Source organism: Malus sylvestris, chromosome 15, assembly GCF_916048215.2.
Source record: "Malus sylvestris chromosome 15, drMalSylv7.2, whole genome shotgun sequence".
Taxonomy (NCBI): Eukaryota; Viridiplantae; Streptophyta; class Magnoliopsida; order Rosales; family Rosaceae; genus Malus; species Malus sylvestris.
In genome coordinates, this window is record NC_062274.1 from 8,637,092 (window position 1) to 8,661,355 (window position 24,264).

A 24,264-nucleotide genomic window follows, 5' to 3' on the forward strand; every position below is an offset into this window, starting at 1 on the left:
GTTCTCAAATATTCTAAAGTAGTACTTTTTTTCATGAACAAAAAATATGATCTATATTAAAAAAGAGAGAGTATATTTAATCTTATAATGAACTAATAATAATATAATTCTAATTCATTTTTTGCGAGAATCAAATATAAGACATTTCATTTACGAATAAAGAAGAATTTAAAATGGTACTGTTAGATTAATTATTTTACTTAGACTATAAAAGTCAACCAGTTCTCAAGGTGTGCACAAATTGACGGAATGGGAATAGAATATTCATACAAGTAACCATTCCGCGAAGTTTTTGAATGGCTGGAAAATTACACGTGTTGGAATATGATTACTTGTATGAATCCTTCTTAGCCGTTGGCTGCCGACAATAATCATTAGCAAAGTGACATCAACAAGGTTACGTCGTCTAGCAAGTCAAGATAGACGAACTTTCATTTGGTGGACATATGGACATATATAATATTTGGGGGACATGAGGCCAATAATTATAGGCAGATGCATACTGCACCGGTAGCAAGTTGTTCCATATTTAATATGTGTTTAAGGTTCAGGTACGAAAGTCCAAATGTTTTAGGAGTAAGAAAGAATGCTTCCAACATGCATAGATTTTTCATTTTTTTTAGTTTTAAAGATAATGCTAGGGACCAAATTTTTAAATAAAATTTGTAAATCAAATGATGCGTCATCAATAAGAATAAACACGTTAATTAACATTTACATAATAATCAAATAATTAACATCCACATCATTTAGTTTACAAAATTTGATTTAGAAATTTGGTCTCTTTAGCATTACCTTTTTTTTGGACTTTATTTGCCCCATTTATAATTGGAAACACAGTGATTGTGTTTGAGTTAAGGTTATTTGGAGACATTTTATTCTGCCTCGCCTATCTATTTTATCTTGGCGGCTATTTCCTGATAAACTTCTTACCGAAGATGCTCTAAAACCATATGGTATTTCTCTGGCATCCATTTGTTGTTTATGTCATTATTTTGAGGAATCTACTGCTCATATTTTCTTCCATATCGGATATCTACACAGCTTTGGAGGTGGTTAGAATATCAATTTGGTACTTATTTGCCTCTTTCAGATTCTTTGACTGTTTTTTGAGATATTTCCATATGTAAACCCTTTTTTCAATAGTTGTACGATCTCTGGGTTGTTGCGGGTCTTTTCTTGTCTATCAGTTCTGGGACTATTCATGGTTGGATTCCTTCTATAAATCATTAAAAAAATGAATCCAACCATCAAACGTTACATCATGTTGTATACAAATATAATTTAAAAAGATAGCCTCTCTAGTATTTTCCTTTGCAATAAGAAAATTTTAATTGTGGAGTTTCTAGTTAAAGCCACATTTATAGTTGAGAAAATACTCTATGATAGCCATGCATGTTTGGTCCTTGCAATCATTTGAGGTGAGTTTGAGACATCTGTGTGATGGAATAAAAGATGACCACTAGTAAGTCCGTTGAGTTCATAACAAAATATCAATGTAATGAATTTAATAATTCGATTCTTTGATTAACGGGTGGGGTTAACTTTCACGATATCTAATCAACTTCCAAAACAAAGTTGCATCTAACTCAACATAGGATTCCCAAACTTTTTAGCAAACACCTTTCATGGGTTCCTTTTTATCATAGAATCAAAAACCAGATACTAATCACAAGATTATACTAGTTTAAATTCAAATGTTGAAAATATTTGACAACTTAATAAAGTAAAACTAACTTAAAATTCATGAACCATTAGAAAACGCATTTCCTTGTTTTGCTTGTGATTTCCACAATACCTCTTCTGCCACATCTTTGGTGAAGCGAAAGTTATTGCAGATGCTTTGGGTCTTCTTGACTTTGGTTCCTGCAATCAGCTATCATTCCATTGTTCTCTTCTATCTGAGGCGAGATCTTATTGACTTTGGGTCTTAAAAAAATCCACACTTATATGTGGTGTTGGGCACAATTCACGTCCAGTAAAGCCCATTTCTCAACGATGGACCCAACATAAGATTACCAGCCCAAGCCCGTCCATAAAGTCCAGTTACTAAATCAAAATTTCAGATACGCCAGCCATAGCTTTATACTAGAAAGTTTTTCTACGGTGCAAAACATCTAATGGCTAAGCGAAACAGAGCTTTGCATTTGAATGCGAAGCTGTATCATTGCTCGGAGGAGTTTCGTGAAGAGACTCTGCCACCAGAGTGGAATCAGATGGCATTCCCGAAGTTGACGAAATTAACTCAATTGTTGAAAAATGTCGATTTGATTGATGGAAGGCTTGTTAATATCGATGGTAGTTCGATTACCATTGACGACCGTGTTGCACACAAAATGCTTACTTTCAAGTCACTTGCCAGGATCTTTATTGGAGCTCCATTGGTACAGAAAGCGCTGCAGAATAATGTGGCGGCATTGTCAGGAGGTAGAATCTATATAACCCATTTGTGTGTTTCGGTACACCTAGTGAAAGGGAGCCCAGTAGGCGGCTTTCTGAACATCTCTGCCCAACAAAGGCAGTCAGTGCGAGTCAAAATATCCCCACGGGTCGCATAACACCGGATATGGACTGGCGCGCTTGAGGAGGTACTCAACGGATTAAATCCGAGCTGGATTATTTAGATTATTGGTGCCCAAGCAAACGGACGAAGATGGGACAGCAGATAGTTTCTAGCTGTCTTAAAGTTCTTGGCTGACACATCCACGTCCGTTTCATGAGCACGACTCCTCTTCATGGACACGCCTTGCGCCTGCCAAAGTTATTGACTCTTCTGGTTTGCAAAAATGGGAAGACGTTCTTGAGATGTTCAACGGCCTCATTGATTGGTTGAAAAACGAAAGGAGTTACTCGTTTCTGTAGCAAACCTTGAGGTCATGAAAGAGGGGCTGCTCAATTGAAGGATGTGCTGACTGATAGAAGTGTAGGACACAAGGAAGTCCGGCATCAAGACAGCCTAGTGTAGAAGTTGACGAAGATATTGAGTCATTCATCTAAGTGCTTGTTCTCACTTTTGTTATTTGTCATATTACCTCTATGAGCATGTTAGAGATAAAAGTGGATGTACGAAGTGGGGTTTATATGGGAAACAGCAGGGATAAAAGGAGATTTGCAACTGCAAGGCCATATATTGTGTGTAGGGGCTGAGGCCAGAGAGGTTACATATAGAGGAAACTCATTTTGTGTCCACGGGATACATGTTTAAGCAACAATTGTCTTACAATGTGAGCTCAAACCTCAGAGACTATTTAAGTGATTCATTGATCAGTGATTAATTCATCGAAGTCGGGACTGCTGTGGAGAAACTAGCAAGAATTGGAGAAGTTGTTCCAGCAACTATGATGAGTTTAACTCAGTAAGTTCTACGAGTTCTTAACATCACTCGACAGAAGACTGATGATTGCTTGAATATATGAAATTGGTCATCAGCATATGTCAAGTGCTGTAAATAGATGAAACGATGAACAGTTATCATTTTCATGGTCATCAGTTTCCTTGGTCATGAAAAAACTACAATCCATTAACGATAACAGGTGATGCCGAAAGAAAGAGATTAGACACACTGTTTGAATGGAAGTAATCATGAGGATTGCAGCAACCACAGCAATTAAAAGTACAGAGCATGGATATTGAAAGATAGAAAGAGTGCTGTTGGATAAATGTGAAACTCTTTTACCTTCACATTCTGACAGTTTGACCGTAAGTGCATATTTTCGATGATTTCACAATGCTCACGAGGGACTCCATAAGATATATACATAGTGAATAAATTATGGGAGCGACGAGATGCACATCATCAGTTTGTCTAGTGAATCCAGTCTCCATTAGTTGGATCGTTGAAGGAGGTTGTTGGAAACAGATCAACAAGGTTGCATCTACAAATAGATTATTGATGTAATGATAATATAAAATCACAATATAGACTAATAGATACAAAACGTAAAACATAGCAAGTATATCTGTATGTGATTCAAAACTGAAATTTGAATAATTATGGCATCTGAATTTGTGGTTGAATTAGATCGTGTGAATTATAATGTTTGTGTCTTCTTTGTTAAGTAGTTTGGATTCTGATCAGTTGTTAATAAGGCCTATGTAACGACCATGTGAATAAGGCCGGCCTCATTGGATTTACTAATGAGAAATTATAGAAATTATTTGTATTGTTATTTATTCATTGAATTCTTGTATTTCATGGGGTAAAGTGAGAGGAATGTTGAGTTTTAGGAGGCGTTGATGTAAATAAAGGCTTTTCTTTTTGTAGTACTTAATTTCAGTACCTTAAAAAGTAATGTTAGTTTTCATCAAATTCTTTACACTAAAGATTGGCTAAAGAAAGTAAAGGACATGAGTACCAACTAGCTGTTACACCCACCCCTACTTATAAAAAAATAATTCTAAAATATTAATGGAACTATCAATTTATTCCTTAGTTTTCTTACCCAACAAGAGTTGCATCCCTTCGAGCTATCCATGTTCTGCTACTATTTTCTCTTCGAGTTACGGGCGTTACGGTGAAAGTAGGTGATCAGGGAGCTTGGTTGGCACACTTCCAAGTTAGACCTGTTTTAGTGGGTATGGTCATAGAAGCCCAGGAACTTGATCAGGAATGTGCTGACATAAAGATTTCGGTGGAAAAAGGGGAAAGGGGAGATTTTAATATCCGAAAGGATGGAGCATTAATGTGGGGAAACAGACTGTACGTGCCTCAGGATAACGAAGCAGTGAAAAAGGAAATCTTGGATGAAGCGCACGTGTCAGCATATGCCATGCATCCGGGAAGCACTAAACTATATTGCATTATCTGTCCATTCTATTATTGGTTAGGAATGAAGCGGGATGTGGCGGATTATGTGAGTAGATGCATCATTTGTCAACAGGTGAAGGCCGAGAGACAAAGACCTAGAGGACTAATGCAAAATCTTCCGATACTAGTGTGGAAATGGGAAGAAATCACCATGGATTTTGTGTATGGTTTGCTGAGGACACAGTCGAGATTGGTCGGCATTTGGGTAATTGTGGATTAACTCACTAAGACCGCTCACTTCTTTCCTGTTCGACAAACCTATTCACTGGAGAAGTTGTCGAAGTTGTTCATTGATAATATTGTCAAACTTCATGGTGTACCCGTCTCCAACGTTTCAGACAGAGATCCCAGGTTTACTTCCAGGTTTTGGAAAGCTTTTAATATTGCCATGGGTACTCAATTGATGTTCAGCACTGCCTACCATCCACAGACCGATGGTCAGTTTGAGCGGACAATTCAGACATTAGATGACATGTTGAGAGTGTCTGTTCTCCAGTGGAAGGGTAGTTGGGATAATTATCTGTCGTTGGTTGAATTTGCATACAATAACAGCTATCATTCGAGTATCGGTATGGCATCTTATGAGGCTCTGTATGGGAAAGTGTGTCGAGCACCGTTGTGTTGGACAAAGGTCGGCGAACGAGTGTTACTGGGACCAGAGATTGTGGACACTACTAATGCAAACACCCAGCTGATTAAGAGAAACCTAAAGGCAGCACAAGATCGACAGAAAAGTATCGCGGACAAACATTCTAGGGACCGTGAGTATAAGGTTGGTGACTTTGTATTTTTTAAGTTGTCCCCCTAGAAGGGTGTTGTTCGTTTTGGTAAACGAGGAAAGTTGAGTCCTCGATACGTCGATCCCTATCAGATTACTGAGAGAATTTGTGCAGTTGCCTACAGATTAGAGCTATCATCAGAGTTGTCTTTGATTCATAACGTTTTCCATGTTTCTGTGCTTCGGAAATATGTATTAGATCTCTCTCATATCATTCGGTTAGAGTCGTTGGAAGTAAATCAGGATGCTAGCTATGTCGAAGATGTCACATCCCGGCCTGGGACCTACCACATCCCGGGCCTGCTCCACCACTGTAACATGATATTGTCCGCTTTGGACCCCGACCATGCCCTCACAGTTTTCTTTCTGGGAACTCACGAGCAACTTCCCAGTGGGTCACCCATCATGGGATTGCTCTCATGCGAACTTGCTTAACTTCGAAGTTCCAATAGAACCCGAAGCCAGTGAACTCTTAAAATGCCTCGTGCTAGGTAGGGATGGGAATATACATTTAAGGATAACTCCTATGTGCGATGTGGGATGTTACAATCCACCCCCATTTGGGGGCCCGACGTCCTCTCGGCATATTTCCTGCCAGGGATTGGCTCTGATACCATTTATCACATCCTGACCCAGGGCGGATCACTTCCCAGGCCCGCTCCACCACCGTAGCACGATATTGTCCCCTTTGGGCCCTGACTACGCCCTGACGGTTTTATTTCTGGAAAATCATGAGCAACTTCCCAGTGGATCACCCATCATAGGATTGCTCTCGCGTGAACTCGCTTAACTTCGAAGTTCCGATGGAACCCGAAGCCAGTGAGCTCCCAAAATGCCTCGTGCTAGGTAGGGATGAGAATATACATTTAAGGATCACTCCCTTGGGTGATGTGAGATGTCACAGAAGAACTAGTGGTTATCCTTGATCGACAGGACAAAGTGTTGAGAAACAAAGTTATTTCGTTGGTGAAGGTGTTGTGGAGGAACCACGTTGTTGAGGAAGCGACATGGGAAACGGAGGATCTGATGAGGAGTCAGTATCCGTTTTTATTTGCTTAAGGTTGTAAATTTCGGGGACGAAATTTTTATAAAGGGGCAGATTGTTACACCCACCCCTACTTACAAAAAAATAATTATGTAATTATTCCCAAAATATTAATGGAACTATCAATTTAGTCCTTAGTTTTCTTACCCAACAAGATCTGAAAATTTGATTATTTTCATTCTCAAGCTGCCACGTGGCAGCACCCCAACAATCTTCATTTTCTTCTCTTTCTGTCCCTTACCCCCGTGAACCTTCTTTCTTTCTCTCTCTTTCTTTGCTCACACTCCCTTCTCTTTCTTGAAACTCTCATCTTTCTCCCTCTTTTGCACCATGAGCACACACACACACATACCCAGCTGCACCACCTGCAAGGAAGACACCACCATCATCATCATCAAACCTCGTCTTTCTCCCTCTCTTCCATCACTGTGAGGAACGGCAAAACCAAGAAAATAATATTCGGTGAGTTCTTCTAGGTTAGGTAAGCATCGGGTCTTTTTCTATCCATTATAGATCGATACTTGGATGTGGTTTATTGATTTTATCTCGTTATTTCCAAGGTTTTAGATCGATTTTGGCTCGGGGGAAAACACACCTAGCTCCGGTGAGGCATTGGGTGTTGAGGAACTTTCCGAACAACTCTAACCGTTTCACGGCAAACGGAAGGTATAAAAACACTCATCTCGTCTTGTGCTTCATTTTGATACCTAAATCGAGGTCTAGGGTGTACATTTGTAGTCAGTCGGAGCTGTAAAAGATCCGGCATTTTTCTCCGATCGCACCAAGCCTTTCAGGCCGTTTCCAAGACTCTCGAGTTTTAGGCCCGTGGTGAACCCAGCCCAAAACCCTTTTCCTTTTTATTTTTAATTTATTTTTCTTAAACTCAAAGGCCCTTGGGCCATTTTATTTAGGGCCTTAGGCCCGTGCATTCTAGAACCTAAAAACCCTTATTTGGGCCAGGCATTAAGCCTGGGCCCGTGTTTTTAGAACCTAGAGATTTAAGGCCTTAGGGCCAATTAGAACTTGGGCTTTCAACCCCTTTCCCCAAACCCAATTTCCTAGACCCATTAACCCTAAATCTAAACCCAAACCCTTAGGGCCCAATCGGCCCAACCCTAAAGCCCTAAACCCGGTCCAACCCTAAGCCCAGACCCGTTTGACCAAGTCTGATCGTTGACCGTTGACTTTGACTTTCGGGTTGACTTTTCTGTTTTCGTCCAGGACCTCTTTTAGGCTAAATTCGACGTCCTGGACCCGTTTTTGAAGTCCGTTTTCCCAAATTCAATCGTTTGAGTAGAGTTTGACTAAATGTACCCCTTTATGTGAATAGGTGAAATTGTTAGCGGTGATTTCGTTATTCCGTTTTGGTACGGCTTTGCACCAACGGTGTACAATCAGTGGACCCCTTCTAAAAATGCATGTTTTGATAGTATAAATGCATACATGAAAAGCATGATTTAATGATTATGTTCTATGAAACGTTTTGTGAGATAACATGCTTACTGAGGCTATTTTGAATTATTATTATTTTTCCTATAACTCGTGTTCTTATAGAATATATGATGGATGACGATATGATATTTAGAACACGTTTCGAACACCTCTTTATAGTATAGTGGTAGTGATTATAACGCACCACAAAGTAGCCCACAATAATCCTATTAATTTTCCTTATTAACACTAAAATTTGTCGATTGTAGCATATGGAAAATAAGGGTCTTTCCCGCAGAAGATTGTTTTATCCAAATACTTAAAATGTCACAAAAACAGGGTGGCTATCTCTACTGACCAGCCACCGAACAATACTTATTAGACTAACTTACACTTATCCAAATGCAACGAAATTTTATACACATAAACTAAACACACCAAGCTATGCTCACACAAATTTTTGGAGTTGATTTGCTATTTAAATTAAATCGTACAAAAACAATACAGAAACCAATTTTAAATAATACCAATAGATTTTAATTCACAAGTTAAGAAAATGAGTTAGGGGACATGCTTTCCACCACCAAATAATCATGCAAGTATGTTATGTTTCATTCAAATCCCTTTTATTTCCGGATGAAGATGCTCAAGTTGGCTCACTGTTAGAACTCAACCTATTACTCTTTCTTACGTAATAGGTTAAGAGAATGACGTTTTCAACTTAACTTAGTCCCTAGCATGCAATCTAGAATGGTGTGTTCATAGATTTAACAAGTAGAAATCATTAAGAATAAAAAGAGTTTGAGTCATCACAAGGCATCGTAAGTACTGGTGTTGTTTTACTTATCCTAGAAATCGTTTCACATGTTAACCACAATTAACAAGTGCTACTCTAGAACATATGTAGGTCCTCATTCAACAAGGGCAGGCAGACATATATTCATAGCTTTAAAATCCTAGATATGCTCACTATGTATGGATCCATAGAAACACATAAAGAATTTATCAATGACATAAGTAGTGAAACAATTTTCATCATTTCATAAAAGTCATTCAAACAAAATATCACAATAAATTTACGATCATATTCGGGGTTTCAAAACAGTCCCTAACTACTAAAAATTAGTTACACATTATTCTCAAATTAAACCAAAAGTAAAATATGGGTTTGAGAAGATAAAACCAAGAAAAGAAGATCTGCCGTGCGTCCGTGCCTCTGTGTTCTGCTGCTTCCCTCTTCCTGCGCACTGCCTTCTGTCCTCACGTCAGCTCTCCTGCCTCTTCTTTCTCTCCGCACACTTCCCTGCGCCTGTGCCTGCTGCTTCTTCTGTCAGTTCTCTCCTCTCTCTGCATCTATATCCTCTCAGTCCCCGCACTCTCCTTCTTACGTCCTCTCTTTATTCCCCTGTTTTCTTTTATTTTTTATTTTTTTTATTTCTTTCTCCTCTTATTCTTTTATATCTTTCTGTCCGCACCTTCTCTTTGTTTTTATTATTTTCTTCCTTTTTCCGCTCTGCCTTCTGCTTCTGTCCTCTGTCTGCCTATTTCTTTTATTTCTTTTATTCTTCCACTCATCTCTGCCTTCCTGCCGTGCTATGTTTTGTCTGCCATTTCTTATCCTTTCTTTTCTATTATTCTTGCCGTCCAGCACTCCTTTCTCCCTTCTTATTCTTCTTCTTTTCCTTTATTTTCTTTTCAGCCCATTTTGTTTGAAATTAATCCTAAAATAAAATTAATTGTACATTAACACAAGGTAAGGTAAAATGCCACAATTTTAACACAAAAAATCACAAAGACTTTAGAAATTGATGGTATAAATGCATGAAATATATGAGTGATCATATAGATGATGGATGACTTTATACTATGAAGTTGCTTTTCAATATATATATGTTCAATGGTTTTGTACTTACTAGTGGTCCTTTCCGCTACGGGACGTAGAGATAGATTCCGGTCCGTCCCGGGCGACGGTTTGGTGTTGGCATAGGGCCTGGAGTGTGTTTCCTCTGGCTATTTAGCACAAGGACGAGGAGCCGGCATGAGGCATGAGGTAATTTTCCTCTTACTGTCTACTCAGAGACGGGGAGCCGGTATGGGGCCTAGGGGTTATCGGACAATTCACTAGTGATTATTATATATACAAGTTATGATTTGAGACATTGCACGGTATGCTAGATTTCGGAAAACCTATGTTTATTGTTATATATGTTGATAGTTGTTTTATTTTATATATATATATATATATATATATATATATATATATACATATATATTAACTTGGTCCACTCACGTTTGTTTTGTGCCCCTTTCAGGACCTTATAACGAGAAATACGATCTGAACTACGAGGAATTTCCCTACCAGTGATTTCGTGCTATATCTTCTCTGCTTCGGCCCCTATTGTAATAGCACTTCTTTATTTTGAATTCTGCTTGTACTCTGTATTAGACGTATGCTCTGAGCATTATGTGTGTTATCGTAATTTTATTAATTTAGCAGTTGAACTTTAGTATTGTGTTATTAGACCCTATTGCATGTTTTAGCATATTTCTCAGCTTTTGTTTAAATTAAATGTCTTTCGTCACCCTTCGGGTGTCGGCCAACATGTGACCATCCCGATGTCCCGAGAACATCGGGATCGGGGCGTGTCATAGCTATTGATTAGTAAGCTTCTCAAGTTTATATGACCTAAATACTCACATTGATATGTAGTTGACTGCAGAAATAGAATAGTATCATTTTCGTGATAAGTAATTTAAAGAGTACACTCGAAAATAAATTTGTTCTTCTTATTGTATTCAACAAGTTCATGCAACTTTATTCTTCTATTCCGACGAAGAGTAGCAAAATAGTATTTTGCAGCAATTCCTTATTCCATGCTCAACAAGCAACCGTTCATCCTTTTCAGTGTTCATGAAATGATCCATAAGATGACTAGTTTTTGGCCGATCCCACTTTAAACTTGACTCTGCCTGGTGTAACTCTGTGATGCCATCATTTTCTTTTTACCCATGTTAAGTTTGTGTTATTACAGATATGCCATCATTTTTACAAAGTATATACACTGTATTTTTTTAAATTTTTTATTCTTTGTTCTCCCTTCCCTCTTCCTTCTCGCTCTTATCTCCGTCACTCGGTTAATGACGACGGCGAGCTATCCGTTCGAAAGCCGGCGAATCGGACCTCACCGTTTCACCAATCGTCTCCCTTTCATCTTAGGAACAAGAAACACCAGTCGCATATCTCGATTCGTTAGGGTTTCGACGAGGATTTTCGAAAACTCTGACGTTTTTGTGACGATTCCGGCGAAGATCGGCGTCGAGATTGGTCTCAAACTATTCCTCAGAACGTCAGGTACCTTCTGCATCTATTGCACTCAAAGATCTGCTTCAAAATTTTTATTTAATATAATTGGGTTTTAGTTAATTTTTCGTGGATTTTGTCCTTTAAATTTCTGGGTTGTGCACAAGTTTTCATTAAATTTTTGGCTTTTTTTGGTGTGATTTTATCTAAAAGTTATGGTTACCTTGAAGGATGGTAAGCCCCCTCACTCTCCTCTTTCTCTCTCTCTCTCTCTCTACACTTTGTGTAGATTATATTTTGTTTGCTTGCAGAGTTTTTGGTTCTTAAAAATCTCCAATTTTTTTATTTATTTGGTTTCCTCTTAATTTTATTTATTATTGATTGTTGCCTAAAATCTATGAAGGGTTTGCTCTTTTGATCGTGGACTAAAAGATTTGGATGAATTATGATAATCTCTTTAACTTTAACTAGCTTCAAATAGAAGCTCTGAGTTTTCATTTCTATGGAAGCATGGCCGAAAACTATCCCCAAAAGATCTGTATTTTAATGGTTAATTCATTTTGGACCCTGGAATACGAGTATCAAACGCTTCATAGATAGCATTGCAACTTCCAGATCATGCTGAAAGCAGAAAGTGCTTTTGGCTTATATTAAAGCAGTTGATAAAGTTGTTCTTCTTGCTTGATATTTAGTTCGTATTTTGATCTTCGACCAAATTCCCAGAATCAATCCACCGTATATATGTTTTTCATTACTCTTTATTAAGAGTACCCTTTTGTGCATATAATTCATCAGCAGATCTCAACCAAAGTTGTATATGATTTTGTATAGAGAGAAAGCGGGTGGGATATGAGCAGTAGGCGTTCTTACAAGAATGATGAAAATTTCGCAGAAGACAGTATATGTTGATGAGTTCGAGAAAAAGAAGAAGATAGCATCTCATTTGAAAAGAGCAATGAGTAAGAGTAATTTTGGGTCCATCAAAAGTTCGATCTCATTGATGCAAAGCTTGAAGAGCATTAGATGTGAGGATCCAAGCAGTGTCCCGGTTGTGGACACAAGCTCGAAGGAAAGCCGGTACGAGTAATCATATTAATCCAACAATTAATATTCTTAGCTTGGCATACAGTACTTGGTAGTAATATTTTGAATATGAATTAAAATTTTATTCTAAATTTTTTATGTTAATATAAAAGGGGTCCATCTTTATCTTTTACTTTAATTTGTTTGTTTACTTTTTTATTTTGGTGCTTTAATTCCATGTTTTTAGTGGGATTTGTTACAACCATCCTGCATAATTAACCTCCGGGAGGAACATGGGTGAGCTCATGTTTTAGTTTGTCTCTTTCATATCTTTCAAACGTAATTCAATACCTAAAAATTCAAAAATTGATCAACTGAGAGGCAAAAAATTGTATTAATTAGTTGTACAATATTGTACCATGACACTGATAGAAAATTGACTGTATATGCTGTAATACAACCTTGCATATATGGTGAATTTATGATGTCAAGAACCACTCACTTTACATCTTATTAACTTGCTGTACAATTCAATCCACAAGCATATATAAAAAAATAAAAGATTTTGCCTTTTTTTTTCTTTCATCTTCTGTCCAAATACGAATCCCTCACGACTATGGAATGTTACAAACCATTGAAATTCCTCACAATTATCCTGTAATGTAGAACAGAAGCCACCAAATTCTTATGAAATATATATATTTTTTTTCTTTTCTTTCATCACATGATGATATTAGATGTGTTTGGGTTATGAGTACATCATACATTCATATATTTTTGTTGAACATTTGCCAGAATTATATATCTGGAGGGGGAGAAACATTTGTACAGCCAAACAGTCACCTTGAGCCCTAATCTTAATCTATATAACTTGGTGCATACCATCCTTCCCTTCCCCCTTTTCAAGCATCAAAATAGTGGAAATGTTGGAGGTGTCTGTGGTCTTTTCATTTAGTTGGTCTGGTGCTTAAGTTTGCAGCTTCCTAGGACATAAGTTATCCTTACTACTCACTTCATAATCCACGGCTTCATTGAATCCAATATTTTTCTCACTCTTTTTGCTTATTGTGGAATTTGGGTTTTTTTTTGTTTTTTGGTGATTTTTATTGGTTAATTGGTTTTGTTGCAGGTTAGAGCGGTCGAGGTTCAAAAGATACTGGTAGAATAGAACTCAGACCGGTGAGTTATTATGCTTACTGCTCTAACTGTTTCACTTACAATTTTAATAAGCTTCTTTTGCTGAATTTACTTTTGATTATCATTTTTATGGAATTCAACATTTGAGTTGATTAAAATTGGTAATTTGTTTTGATTTGTTGTCATATAGTTGATTAGTTGGTAATTTAATGCAAATATTTTGCTTTAACTTCTTAAGAATCCAGATATTTTCCAAATCACAATCTGATTTGGATTGCATGTAGTCTTACATGTAACAAATGAAAATTCAAACAAGTAACGTTGGTGATGAAATTGACGATTTATAAATTATTTGACAATCCTGACCTAAGATGTGGGATCGTAGTTGGATTGCAATACGGGTTTATGAACTTGAAAGGTGTAATATTAAAAAATGTACACCCCATCTACAGGAAAACGAAGAAGAAAAAACGAAGTAGAAAGAAGAGTGAAGTACTTGGTGGCAATAGAGAACAACGTCAAAAGTAACCAAGAAGCCTTTTCTATGTAATATATTCTACAAACATCTTTTTTTTTTCCCTTATTGAACATATGTAATAGATTTTGGTATATTTACTATATTTTGCACATTTAATCAGTTTTAAAACCCGCAGTATTGCGCAGGCTAAATTGCTAGTCAAGTCTATATGAAGGGGAAAAATGTACAAACTTTTGAGAACCAAAATTAAGTTTGGGAGATATTTGAAGGGAGAATGCGATAAGGGAAAGAATGGGGAAATTAAAGGAGAGAACAAAATTTTGTGAGTTTTCCTACTTTTTGTGTTCATATATAATTTAGGTTGGGTTTTTCAACATGAAGCAAAGGAGTGCTAGCTTCTGAGTGTTCCTTTAAGATTTTGTGCTTTCTGGCTCAACACTTTGGGATGCCTGAATTTGAAATTGGTGGGCGCTACATTAAAAATTGATGAGCAGTCAAATGAAACTCATGAATCTCACTGTGACCTTTCCTACGGTGAAAAGCTACAATGAAACTTTTCCTCAACATATTATTTATTTTATTTTATTTTATTTTAAGTACAAATGAGACATATTATTTAAATTTCATACATAGACAAGCAACTGCAAATTAACATGTACATATAATGCACGCTAGAAATTAAATGGGAAAGATGAGGGAGAAATTAAGTGGGAAACTTAGCGTTGTGCGCATTGGGAAAAAGAACACACCGTTTGTATGAAAGTGAGTATGATGATCAAAGTAGCAGCAATTACAGAAATAGTTGTCCAAGGTGAGTTGAAATATTTTTGTTTCAGATCTGCCTTCCATTTGTTCCACCTCTTATTGTAGTACTTGTTGAGGCCCTTAGTAAGAGTAGCATAATAGAATTTGTCTCTGTGAACGAAAACACCTTTGCCAAGGCTGTTAATCAGAGTAGACACCTCAGTGTTGTCACCAAGCAGATGTTCAACAATTCCATTCTTGACAAGCAATTCCACATCATTTGGGGTGTTCACAAAATAATCCATGAGGAGGCTATAATCACTGAAGTAGTAGGTAGTCGGAATGCAATGGCATTGCTCAAAGGCAATAAGGTTTCGGAGTACAAGCTCCGTGCCATCGTATATATTTAGATTTGGAATTTCCAAAATTCCGTCTTTGAAACATATATCAAATAGATTCTTGCTTGATCTCGCCTTAAACTTGACTCCAGCCTGGCGTAGTTTCGTCATGCTGGGTACAGCTAGAGTTTCGACTGACCCTCGATTTTTGAAGTTCTCTTCCGGTGTTGGTAGATGTAAAGTTCTAACCAAATCAACAAAATGCTCTACTTTAAAACTAGGACGTTCCCAATTGCCTTTTCCCATATAGAAATTCGTTGATTCCCTACAGAACTTGTAAAAGAGGTCAAGTACTGAAAGCTCCGTAGCCGGCACCTCACTGACCTCAGCAGTGGCAAAGAGATCCTCAAGAATGAAAAACGGGAGCTGATTTTCGAGCAAAAGCATGTCAGGTACTATAAACTTTATCAACCATGGTTTGTTAAAGATGCGGTCTTCGCTATCCGGCAGGAAAGGCGAATAATTCCTTAATAAGAGCTCAATGATGAACGCGGCATCCACAAGAATGATTCTTACAAATTCATCACTGCACAACCCAATGGTGTGCGCATAGCAACCGCGCAGTTTCGCTTCTTTGTCCTTTATTTTCTCTACACAAACTTCCAAGCTGACCCCAGTCCGATCTAAAAAATACTGAAGGTACCTCTTCTTGTGTTCTTCCATGTCTTCTAAGCCTTCCTTGCCATGGTGAAGCGGACCTATAGAGACTACTTGAGGTGTGTAGGCCTTTTCATTTACACGCCGTAGTTCTTCAGGAACTCTGTAGATACAACACGAATTGGACAAGGGAAGCAAATCATCCAACTCCTGACTCATTGAAGCGGACAAGGAAAGCAAACCATGCAACTCCTTACTCATTGAAGTTAGTAACGGAGTGCAAGGGCTTTCGATGTCATGTGGAGCTTCGTTGCTTCCTCCCATTTAATGTTGATGGGTTTGTTGTTATAAATCGTAATTGCTGACAACGAGATGATGATCCCTGACACATCAATAAACAAATTATTCCCTAACAGAGAAAATTAATTCAAGCATTGAGAAAACATGACAACAATCAAAACCAATCTAGCTAATAGAGAAAACTATTAATCCAAGAATTGCAAATATATACACCCGAAAAAAATTAAATTTTGTTTTATATATTTGGGAGGAGCGCGTTTAGTCAAATTGGATTAATTTCTTCTATATACCCTCTTATATTTGGTTTTAGTCAATGTGGGATGAGAGAAAAATATAAAGCAAAATAGTAGTATCTGCAAATAATAAGGGGACATAATCTTGTATTCCTGTAGTATTTTCATAGAGTTGTCATGTGAAACCACTTAAGTCTAACTCATGTCCCACCTGCAACTGAAAGAGGTTTTATTTTATTTTAGAGTAAATTACATAATACCACCTTAACTATTGAGACAGTCACAGTTTCATACCTCATCTTTAAAAAATGTCAATGTCATATCTCATCTATGAATTTGTTACAATTTCATACATTTCGTCAGTTTGTCTGTCAATTGTCATACCTTCCGTAGTTTTATGAAATTTACTCTTTTTTTTTAATTTTGGTATTTTGATATTTTGGCAACAAAGAATAAAGACAACCCAATAAAACTAACAAATATTCGACATAAAAATAAGAGGTTTCTCCATTTTAATCCTTGATAAAGATTGAAATTCAATTAAAACCTTATGTTAGATTATATATTTATTATAGTCCCTTGACTAAGTTTCCATGTCAGCATAAATATTAAAATTCATATTTTCTTGTTTTTAAATATTTAATGTGTTTTTGGGGTTCCTATAATGCCCTTATTAAATATTTGATTTTAAATGGCTCCATATTTTTTGGCATTGATTATTGTTTGACTTTCTAAAACGATAAACACAATTCAAAAAATTAGTGATATGTTACAAGAATTAACAAATACCTAATTCAAATGATTCATTATCAACATTCAAAGCATAGAGGAAATAAAAATAGCCAAATCATATATTATACATAATCGAATGCACTCAAACCATGTCTTAATGTGCTTAAATCATAGAACCTAGTCGAAAGAACATAAATCATAGTACCAAGTCAAATGCACATAAATCATAATACCAAGTCAAATGCACCTAAACCATGGTACCTATCACAATGCACATAAATCACAGTATCTAGTCAAATGCACCTAAATATGTAATCATATTATCTATTTGAATGCACCTAAATCATAGTACCTATATGAATTCACCTAAATCATTTAGGTACCGTTAATTAGGTCCTATATATTCGGTACGGTCGGTTAGGTATTATATAGTGTATGTCTGATTAATTCGGTACGGTCAATTAGGTTGTGATTTCACATTCTATTTTCTCTATTTGTATTTTTTTTTCATTTATCTCTGGATTCACTGTCAATTTGGCATCTAAAAGTCCCTTTATCTTCTTTCTTCCGAATACAACGAGATTTTTGGTTTCTAAGTTTTCTAGCTTTTTTTGTTTGATCATGGTTTCTAAGTTTTCTGGGTTTTGATTGGAATAACACATGGAGGTTTATGGTAATGTTATTGTTATAACGAACATGTTAATTAAGCATTCTTGAAAAATTAATTATATATTTGTTTCTCTAATTGGTTTTAAGAGAGTAACAAGGGTAAATAGGGAAACTAAAAATGCAATAAATTTATTAAAAAATGATTAAATGTGACATGGAATACTATAATCTGACATGGAAAACTATTTTTAATTTTTAATCTTACATACAATATTATTGAAAAAACAACCTTATTAAGGGATTGAAATGAAGTTTTCTATATTCTAAAACTAACAAATCATTGAATTGTCCATCTATACAATTATTCGAAAACATGTCTCTATAGGCAAAAAAATTTTATTTTATATTTCCCCAGGCAAGTGTCTTAAAAACAAAACTAATTGATTTAACAAACCAAGCTGACGTGACATTCCCGTGGGATTGTGACATAACCCTTTAATTCATCACCGACTGCTCAAGTGGAGCCAAATAGATGTTGGTATGTAAAGTTGGCTCCATAGTCCATACGAGATCAGAGGATACGAGATCAGAGGATGTGGAGAGGCATTTTACATTGGGGAAATACACTAATAATTTAAAAATTAATTATAAATACTTCACTCCTAATTATACACTCCTAATTATACGGAGTCTTTTGATGATAAAATTTCATAGTTGAGGTTCATTGAGCCAGATACCATCTATATATTAGACTTAAATGTTTAATTGAAGGTAATATTGTGAACACGGAAAATTCCTGAAACGAAAGAGACAAGAACGACGTGCACAAACAAATATTTGTATTTGATGATTTTGGGTTACAATCTCTCTCTATTTTGATCCTCTGATTCAATCTCCGTAAGGTGTTGATTGGTGGATGTTTCGTTGATCCAAGGGCCGTCGAGGCTTGATCTTGGATGAACTGTTGGAAGTTTCTTCAAAGGGCCGTGGGCTTGATCTTTGAAGGTGGATTTGAGCGGATCTTCAAGAAGCCATTGGGGTTTGATCTTGAAGAACAGTGATGAACGGATCTTCAAGGGCTTTTGGGCTTGATCTTGAAGAACGGTTGGATGTGTGGATTTGTCGACGTTTGTTGATCCAAAGGGCCGTTGGGGCTTGATCTTGGATGAACGGATGATAAATGATGGTGCTTTCTTCAAGGGCCGTCGGGGCTTGATCTTGGAAGAACGATGAACGAAGAACGAAGAACACTTTCTTGATTCTTCGGGAACCTGGATGCTTGAGAGCCTTGGAGTTTCAGAGCTTCAGAGCTTCATGGCTTCAAGGTGTAATGTGAATTGGTCCCCTCAAATGAATGAAATGGGCTTGTATTTATAGAAATTTCCAAGGCCTAATTTTGAATATAATATTCCAGATGAAATAAGTCGTCTCTGCCAGGTGTTGACACTGCGTCCTATTTGATGACTTTTCCAACTCATTTCAATTTTCGTTGAGTCACACGCTACGTGGAAAATTTATGTAATACATGAGCGTTGAAACTTTGATTTATCGGTCAACATTTATTTACCAAAATTTCGATGTCTACAAATGCCCCCACTTCAAGTCGCGTCGTGTACATTGTGCTTGTCGCGTGTAGGAGATGCGTTTTGAAGTCCCTTACTGTAGACGTCGATCCAAGGGCCGTTTGAGGCTTGATCTTGAATTGGGCTGGAGATTTCTTCAAGGGCCGTCGAGGCTTGATCTTGAATTGGGCTTGAGATTTCTTCAAGGGCCGTTGAGGCTTGTTCTTGAAATATTTTTTTTTTTTTTTTTTTTGTCTGAAATTTCTTCAAGGGCCGTCGAGGCTTGATCTTGAAGGTTGAAATTGGACCACAAGGAGCTTCATGTGGTAGATGATCCTTGGCTTTGGTAGTGGATGAATCGGCACGTATTTTGTTGCGCTTGCTAACTTTCCACAGCTTTGATCTTGAACTGGGTTGAAGGATTTTCTGGATTCCTCCAATTGTGGATTTTCCACAGCTTATTCTTGAACTAGGTTTTGATTCAAGGGTGGTAGACACTTAATCTTGAATCGGACTTGTGATTTCTTCAAGGACCGTCGAGGCTTGATCTTGGATTTGGCTGAAAACTTCTTCAAGGGCCGTTAAGGCTTGATTCTTGAAGGTTGACTCGAACACATGGCAAGCAGGCACGAGGTGAAGGTGACGACTTGTTGCTTTGTTCAATCTTTCTAATTCACACCTGAGCAGTTTGGTCAGCGGTATGATCTTCAAGATTGATGTGCTCTTCTTCCGGTTGGTGACTTGATCTTTAAGGATTTGATTCAAAGGTGGTGAATCGACATGTGCAGCCCACAACGCCTAGTAAGTCGACCCAAGAATTTGAAGGTCAAAACGAGTTCTTCATCTCAGACTCTTTCTGCCGAGTTGACCGCGCATGCTGCATTCTTCTCTGCTTGTTTTTTCAGGTAGATATGGCAGCTTCTCGAGTTCTTCAGCTCGGACTCCTTCTGCTGAGTTGACTGTGCAGACTGCATTCTTCTCTGCTTGTTCCTTCTGCACCTTGTCTCCACATGCTGCAAGGTATCATTTTCACTTGCCTTATCTGTTCTCCAGGCAGATGTGGCAGCTTCTTTGGAAGTACATCAGCAGTGGGAAACGAGTACTCGAGAGCAGTGCTAGGTAGGCAACCAGGGAAGGGTTCCAAGCAGTCGGTTCCTTACCCAAGTTTGAGTGGAAGTTCCGGCATATTGTTTTCTTTATCCTTGTCTTTGTAGGTAAGAACAAGGACAAAGGAAAGGACATGGAGAACGCATGATATGAGATACTTTTGCTTTCTACCCTGGTGATATGAGATACTTTTGCTTTGGTGTCATTTGTTTGCTGAGGTACCCCAAGGAATAAGGAACACTGAGTGACTCGAGAGGTTTCGTTGGGAAGGCATTCTCGGAGATGAAGAAAGGTTCCGTATGTCTGCCTTGCTATGGAGGGCGAAGGTGGACAGTTATAAGGAGTTCCTTAATACGTGTAGAGGTACTGTTCTTTCACTCGTGTTAGTAGCCAATGCATGATTGATCAGTATGGCTTCACGTGCTTTCTTCTTTATCAGCAATCTTCGACAAATTGTCCGTAATTTCTGCCAAGCTGAGTGTGCATGTGACAGGTGTTGACGTGGCTGAAGAAGACTGACGCTTCTTCAATAACTGGGATCGGCGCTTCGATAAATTACCCGTGATTTCCGCAAAGCTGAGTTTGCGTGTGATGGGTGCTGATGTGTCTGGAAAAGACTGGCGTCTCCTCGATATCTGGGATCGGCGCTTCGACAAATCACCCGTGATTTCCGCAAAGCTGAGTTTGCGTGTGATGGGTGCTGACGCGTCTGGAAAAGCAAGATGCCTCTCCGATTTCTGAGCTTGCCTCTTCGATTTTTGAATTGGCCTCTTCGAATTCTGAGCTTGCCTCTTCGATCTCTGAAAGCCCGTTGAGTGCTGATTTTTATAGAGGCATGCAGTTCGTTTCAAAGCACACTTGAATTTTCGCTTGCAGAAACTCCCTTCTTGCACTTCTAAGATCTTGATCTGTCTGACCTCTTCTTTCTTCAACACCTTTGAAAATGTCCGGACCTTCCGACCGTCGTTTCGATTTGAACCTTGGTGAAGAGGCAGTCCCGCCTTCTCCTGACAACATATGGCGCCCATCATTCATATCCCCTACTGGTCCTCTTACCGTTGGGGATTCGGTGATGAAGAATGATATGACCGCTGCGGTGGTGGCCCGGAACCTTGTCACTCCTAAAGATAGCAGACTGCTTTCCAAGCGGTCTGATGAGTTGGCTGTTAAGGAGTCTCTGGCCCTTAGTGTGTAGTGTGCGGGTTCTGTGTCCAACATGGCCCAACGCCTATTTGCTCGAACCCGTCAAGTTGAATCGTTGGCGGCTGAAGTGATGAGTCTCAAACAAGAGATTAGAGGGCTCAAACATGAGAATAAACAGTTGCACAGGCTCGCACACGATTATGCCACAAACATGAAGAGGAAAATTGACCAGATGCAGGAATCTGATGGTCAGATTTTACTTGATCATCGGAGGTTTGTGGGTTTGTTCCAACAGCATTTGCCTTCGTCTTCTGGGGCTGTACCGCGTAGCGAAGCTCTGAATGACCAACCTCCGATACCTCCTCCTTCTGTGGCCCCGCCGACTGCTGAGGCTCCGCCCGAGCAAACTTCGTGAAGGCTCTCTCTCGTTTGTTTATTTTTTGATTTATGTATATGTACATATTTGTAATTTATCGAAAACATTAATAAATGAGCTTTATTTCACTTAGCGTCTATATGTACATCTTTTCTTTATTTTAATTTAATTTATTTAATTTATTTAATTTATTTATTTATTTATTTTATTTTACCAACTTTCTCTGTCTCTTGGCAGACAAAAATGAACCGTAAATTTTTTTTTTTTTTAAAATTTTTTTATTATTATTATTATTTTTTTATCTCTTTTCCTTTTCCTTTTCACTTTTGCTTTGCACCTCTGCCTTTGCTTTTCTTCAGATTTTGAGCGTTTTGAGTGATGTCCGATCTCCCTTTGTCTGACCACTCAGAAAGTATGAACAGATAAGGGAAAATGGATGCATGACCTGAAAATGTATGCCATGGAGGTGGCGGACCCAGGAACAGCGTCAGCACGCATCATTTGAATATGGCCTCTTCAACATACTTAATCTCTGTGTCGGTGAGCTTGGTGCCGTCACCGTCAGCATCATTCTTAAGCGACAGCGACGCCGTCAGCACGTCCACGTGCTTCTCGTTCGTCTAAGATGGTGAGCGCCTTCTCGAACAGATGCTCCTCATGTCCATGTCGTAACAAAGAAGTATATATGCTGTCGGTTTGTAGCTCATGCAGTATGGCCTTGCCTTGTGTATCGTCTGCTTGATCCTTGAATCTGGTTGTTTTGATCTTGTCGTCCGGATCAGGATAAGAGGCCACTGAGGCCAAAAGATCAACACACGATGTTCTGACACCAAGCGGCCATTAGATATCCGACGGTAGGAAGATGACCTACGTGGTGATTATTCAATCTCAAACATACAGCTAAAGCTGTATGTCTTTGTTTTTTCCCCAAATATGCTGCTTGCTGGCAAGTAAATATGGGTGTTTAAAGCTTTTCCAGCTTTAACAAAAGATTGCTGCATGTGAGTATCATCATTCGCGGCATGTGTTCTGTAATGTTGGTCTGTTTTGGGGTGTATAAGTAAGCCTTCCTGTAAGGCTTTTAGGCACCAAAGCTTGCTGCTTCGTATTTGCGCAGGTTTGCTTGCTTCTCTGAACACCCCAACTACGCAACAATTTCACGGCCGATTGTGCAGCTACTGCATGCTCGCTGCCTCTTACTGTTACTGCCGAGCCATTGCACAACCACCATCCTTGCCGCATCACCTTTGTCATCCTTGCCCTTATCATTGAGCACAGCCGCTATTCTCCAAGCACTCGCATCTGACTGAGCAGATCATCACTGGTTTGTTTGTTTTTTTTTTTTTTTTTTTTTTCTACTTGTTGAAGGACCATGGACCGTGCCCCCTTCCTCTTCCTCATTTTCATTTGAACTTTTTGCAGCCGCTGCTACTTTGAGCCACAGAGATCAGAGAGAGAAAGAGAAAACACTCATTGGAGACAACATCAAGTTTCTTCTGGTCCTCTCCTTGGATATTAACTGCACCCTGAACCCCAATCAAGTTGGAAATGTTGGCCCTCTGCAGCAGGGAGACGATCCGTTTGCATTCCAACGAAATGCTAGGGAGCATGTGATCGTAGGTTAAATTAGGGTTGCAAGCTGTTCTTGATCGAGAGGCCGGTCGTGAGGACGACAACGTGGATTCGTTTGAGTTGGTTTGGGTGCGCAGAGCAGGATTACAGGAGGGCGTGAGCATGGTTGCAGGCTGTTCTTGATCGAGATCCCCTTGTCACCTGGATCTCTGCATGCATATATATATATGGCTGGTACTTGGCCTGTCCCGTCGTTTGCATGCATATATATATATATATTTTATTTGCTTGCTTATATATATATATATATTTTATTTGCTTGCTTGTACATATATATATATATATATTTTATTTGCTTGCTTGTCTTGTCATCCACATGCATGTATATGCATTTGTTCTTTGATGCCGTCCACTGTATGCATATATATATATATATATATATGTTTGCTTGTCCCATCACTTGTCATCCGCATGCTGACTTTCCATATGTACATGCATTTGTTCCTTTGGTGGGGCGTCCTCTGCATGCATATATATATATATATATATATGTTTGCTTGTCCCATCCCTTGTCATCCGCATGCTGACTTTCCATATATATATATGCATTTGTTCCTTTGGCTGGCGTGGGGTCCTCTGCATGCATATATATATATATGTATTTGTTTCTATGTCCCGCCATCTGCATGCATATATATATATATATATTTGTTTGTCCCAGTCTGCACATATATAAAATTTCTCATAATGTGCGCTCCTTCACTGATGGATTTCTTTGTCGTAATGCTAGGGATCTTTAATTACGAAGCTTTCAGATGCGTGGTATTTGGAGTGAGCAGAGTGTGAACATATTTGTGCCTTTTGCTGCCTAGGGTTTGCACAAGGGACTGC

General features: G+C 38.3%; 1 protein-coding gene and 1 long non-coding RNA gene across 12 annotated transcripts in view; one reads left to right on the forward strand and one right to left on the reverse strand.

Annotated features, from left to right (window-relative positions):
* The window catches only part of LOC126603283 (uncharacterized), a 29,724-nt gene extending 16,029 nt beyond the window's left edge, over positions 1–13,695 (forward strand). Inside the window, exon 3 of the long non-coding RNA XR_007616223.1 lies at positions 13,515–13,695. This is a non-coding gene — a long non-coding RNA (uncharacterized LOC126603283). The remainder of the gene's footprint in view (positions 1–13,514) is intronic.
* LOC126603271 (UPF0481 protein At3g47200-like) overlaps positions 1–24,264 on the reverse strand; it is a 92,535-nt gene that overhangs the window by 53,650 nt on the left and 14,621 nt on the right. For 3 of the 11 annotated variants that reach the window (XM_050270079.1, XM_050270071.1, XM_050270075.1), the window contains exon 2: positions 14,932–16,121. The exons of 5 other annotated variants lie outside the window; for them this stretch is intronic. In XM_050270079.1, the coding sequence (XP_050126036.1) occupies positions 14,932–16,063 (1,132 nt within the window). In that variant the 5' untranslated portion in view covers positions 16,064–16,121. Of the gene's footprint in view, positions 1–14,554; positions 16,122–24,264 lie in introns of those variants that run through there. 3 more of the 11 variants (XM_050270076.1, XM_050270073.1, XM_050270070.1) reach the window with 3 other exon arrangements.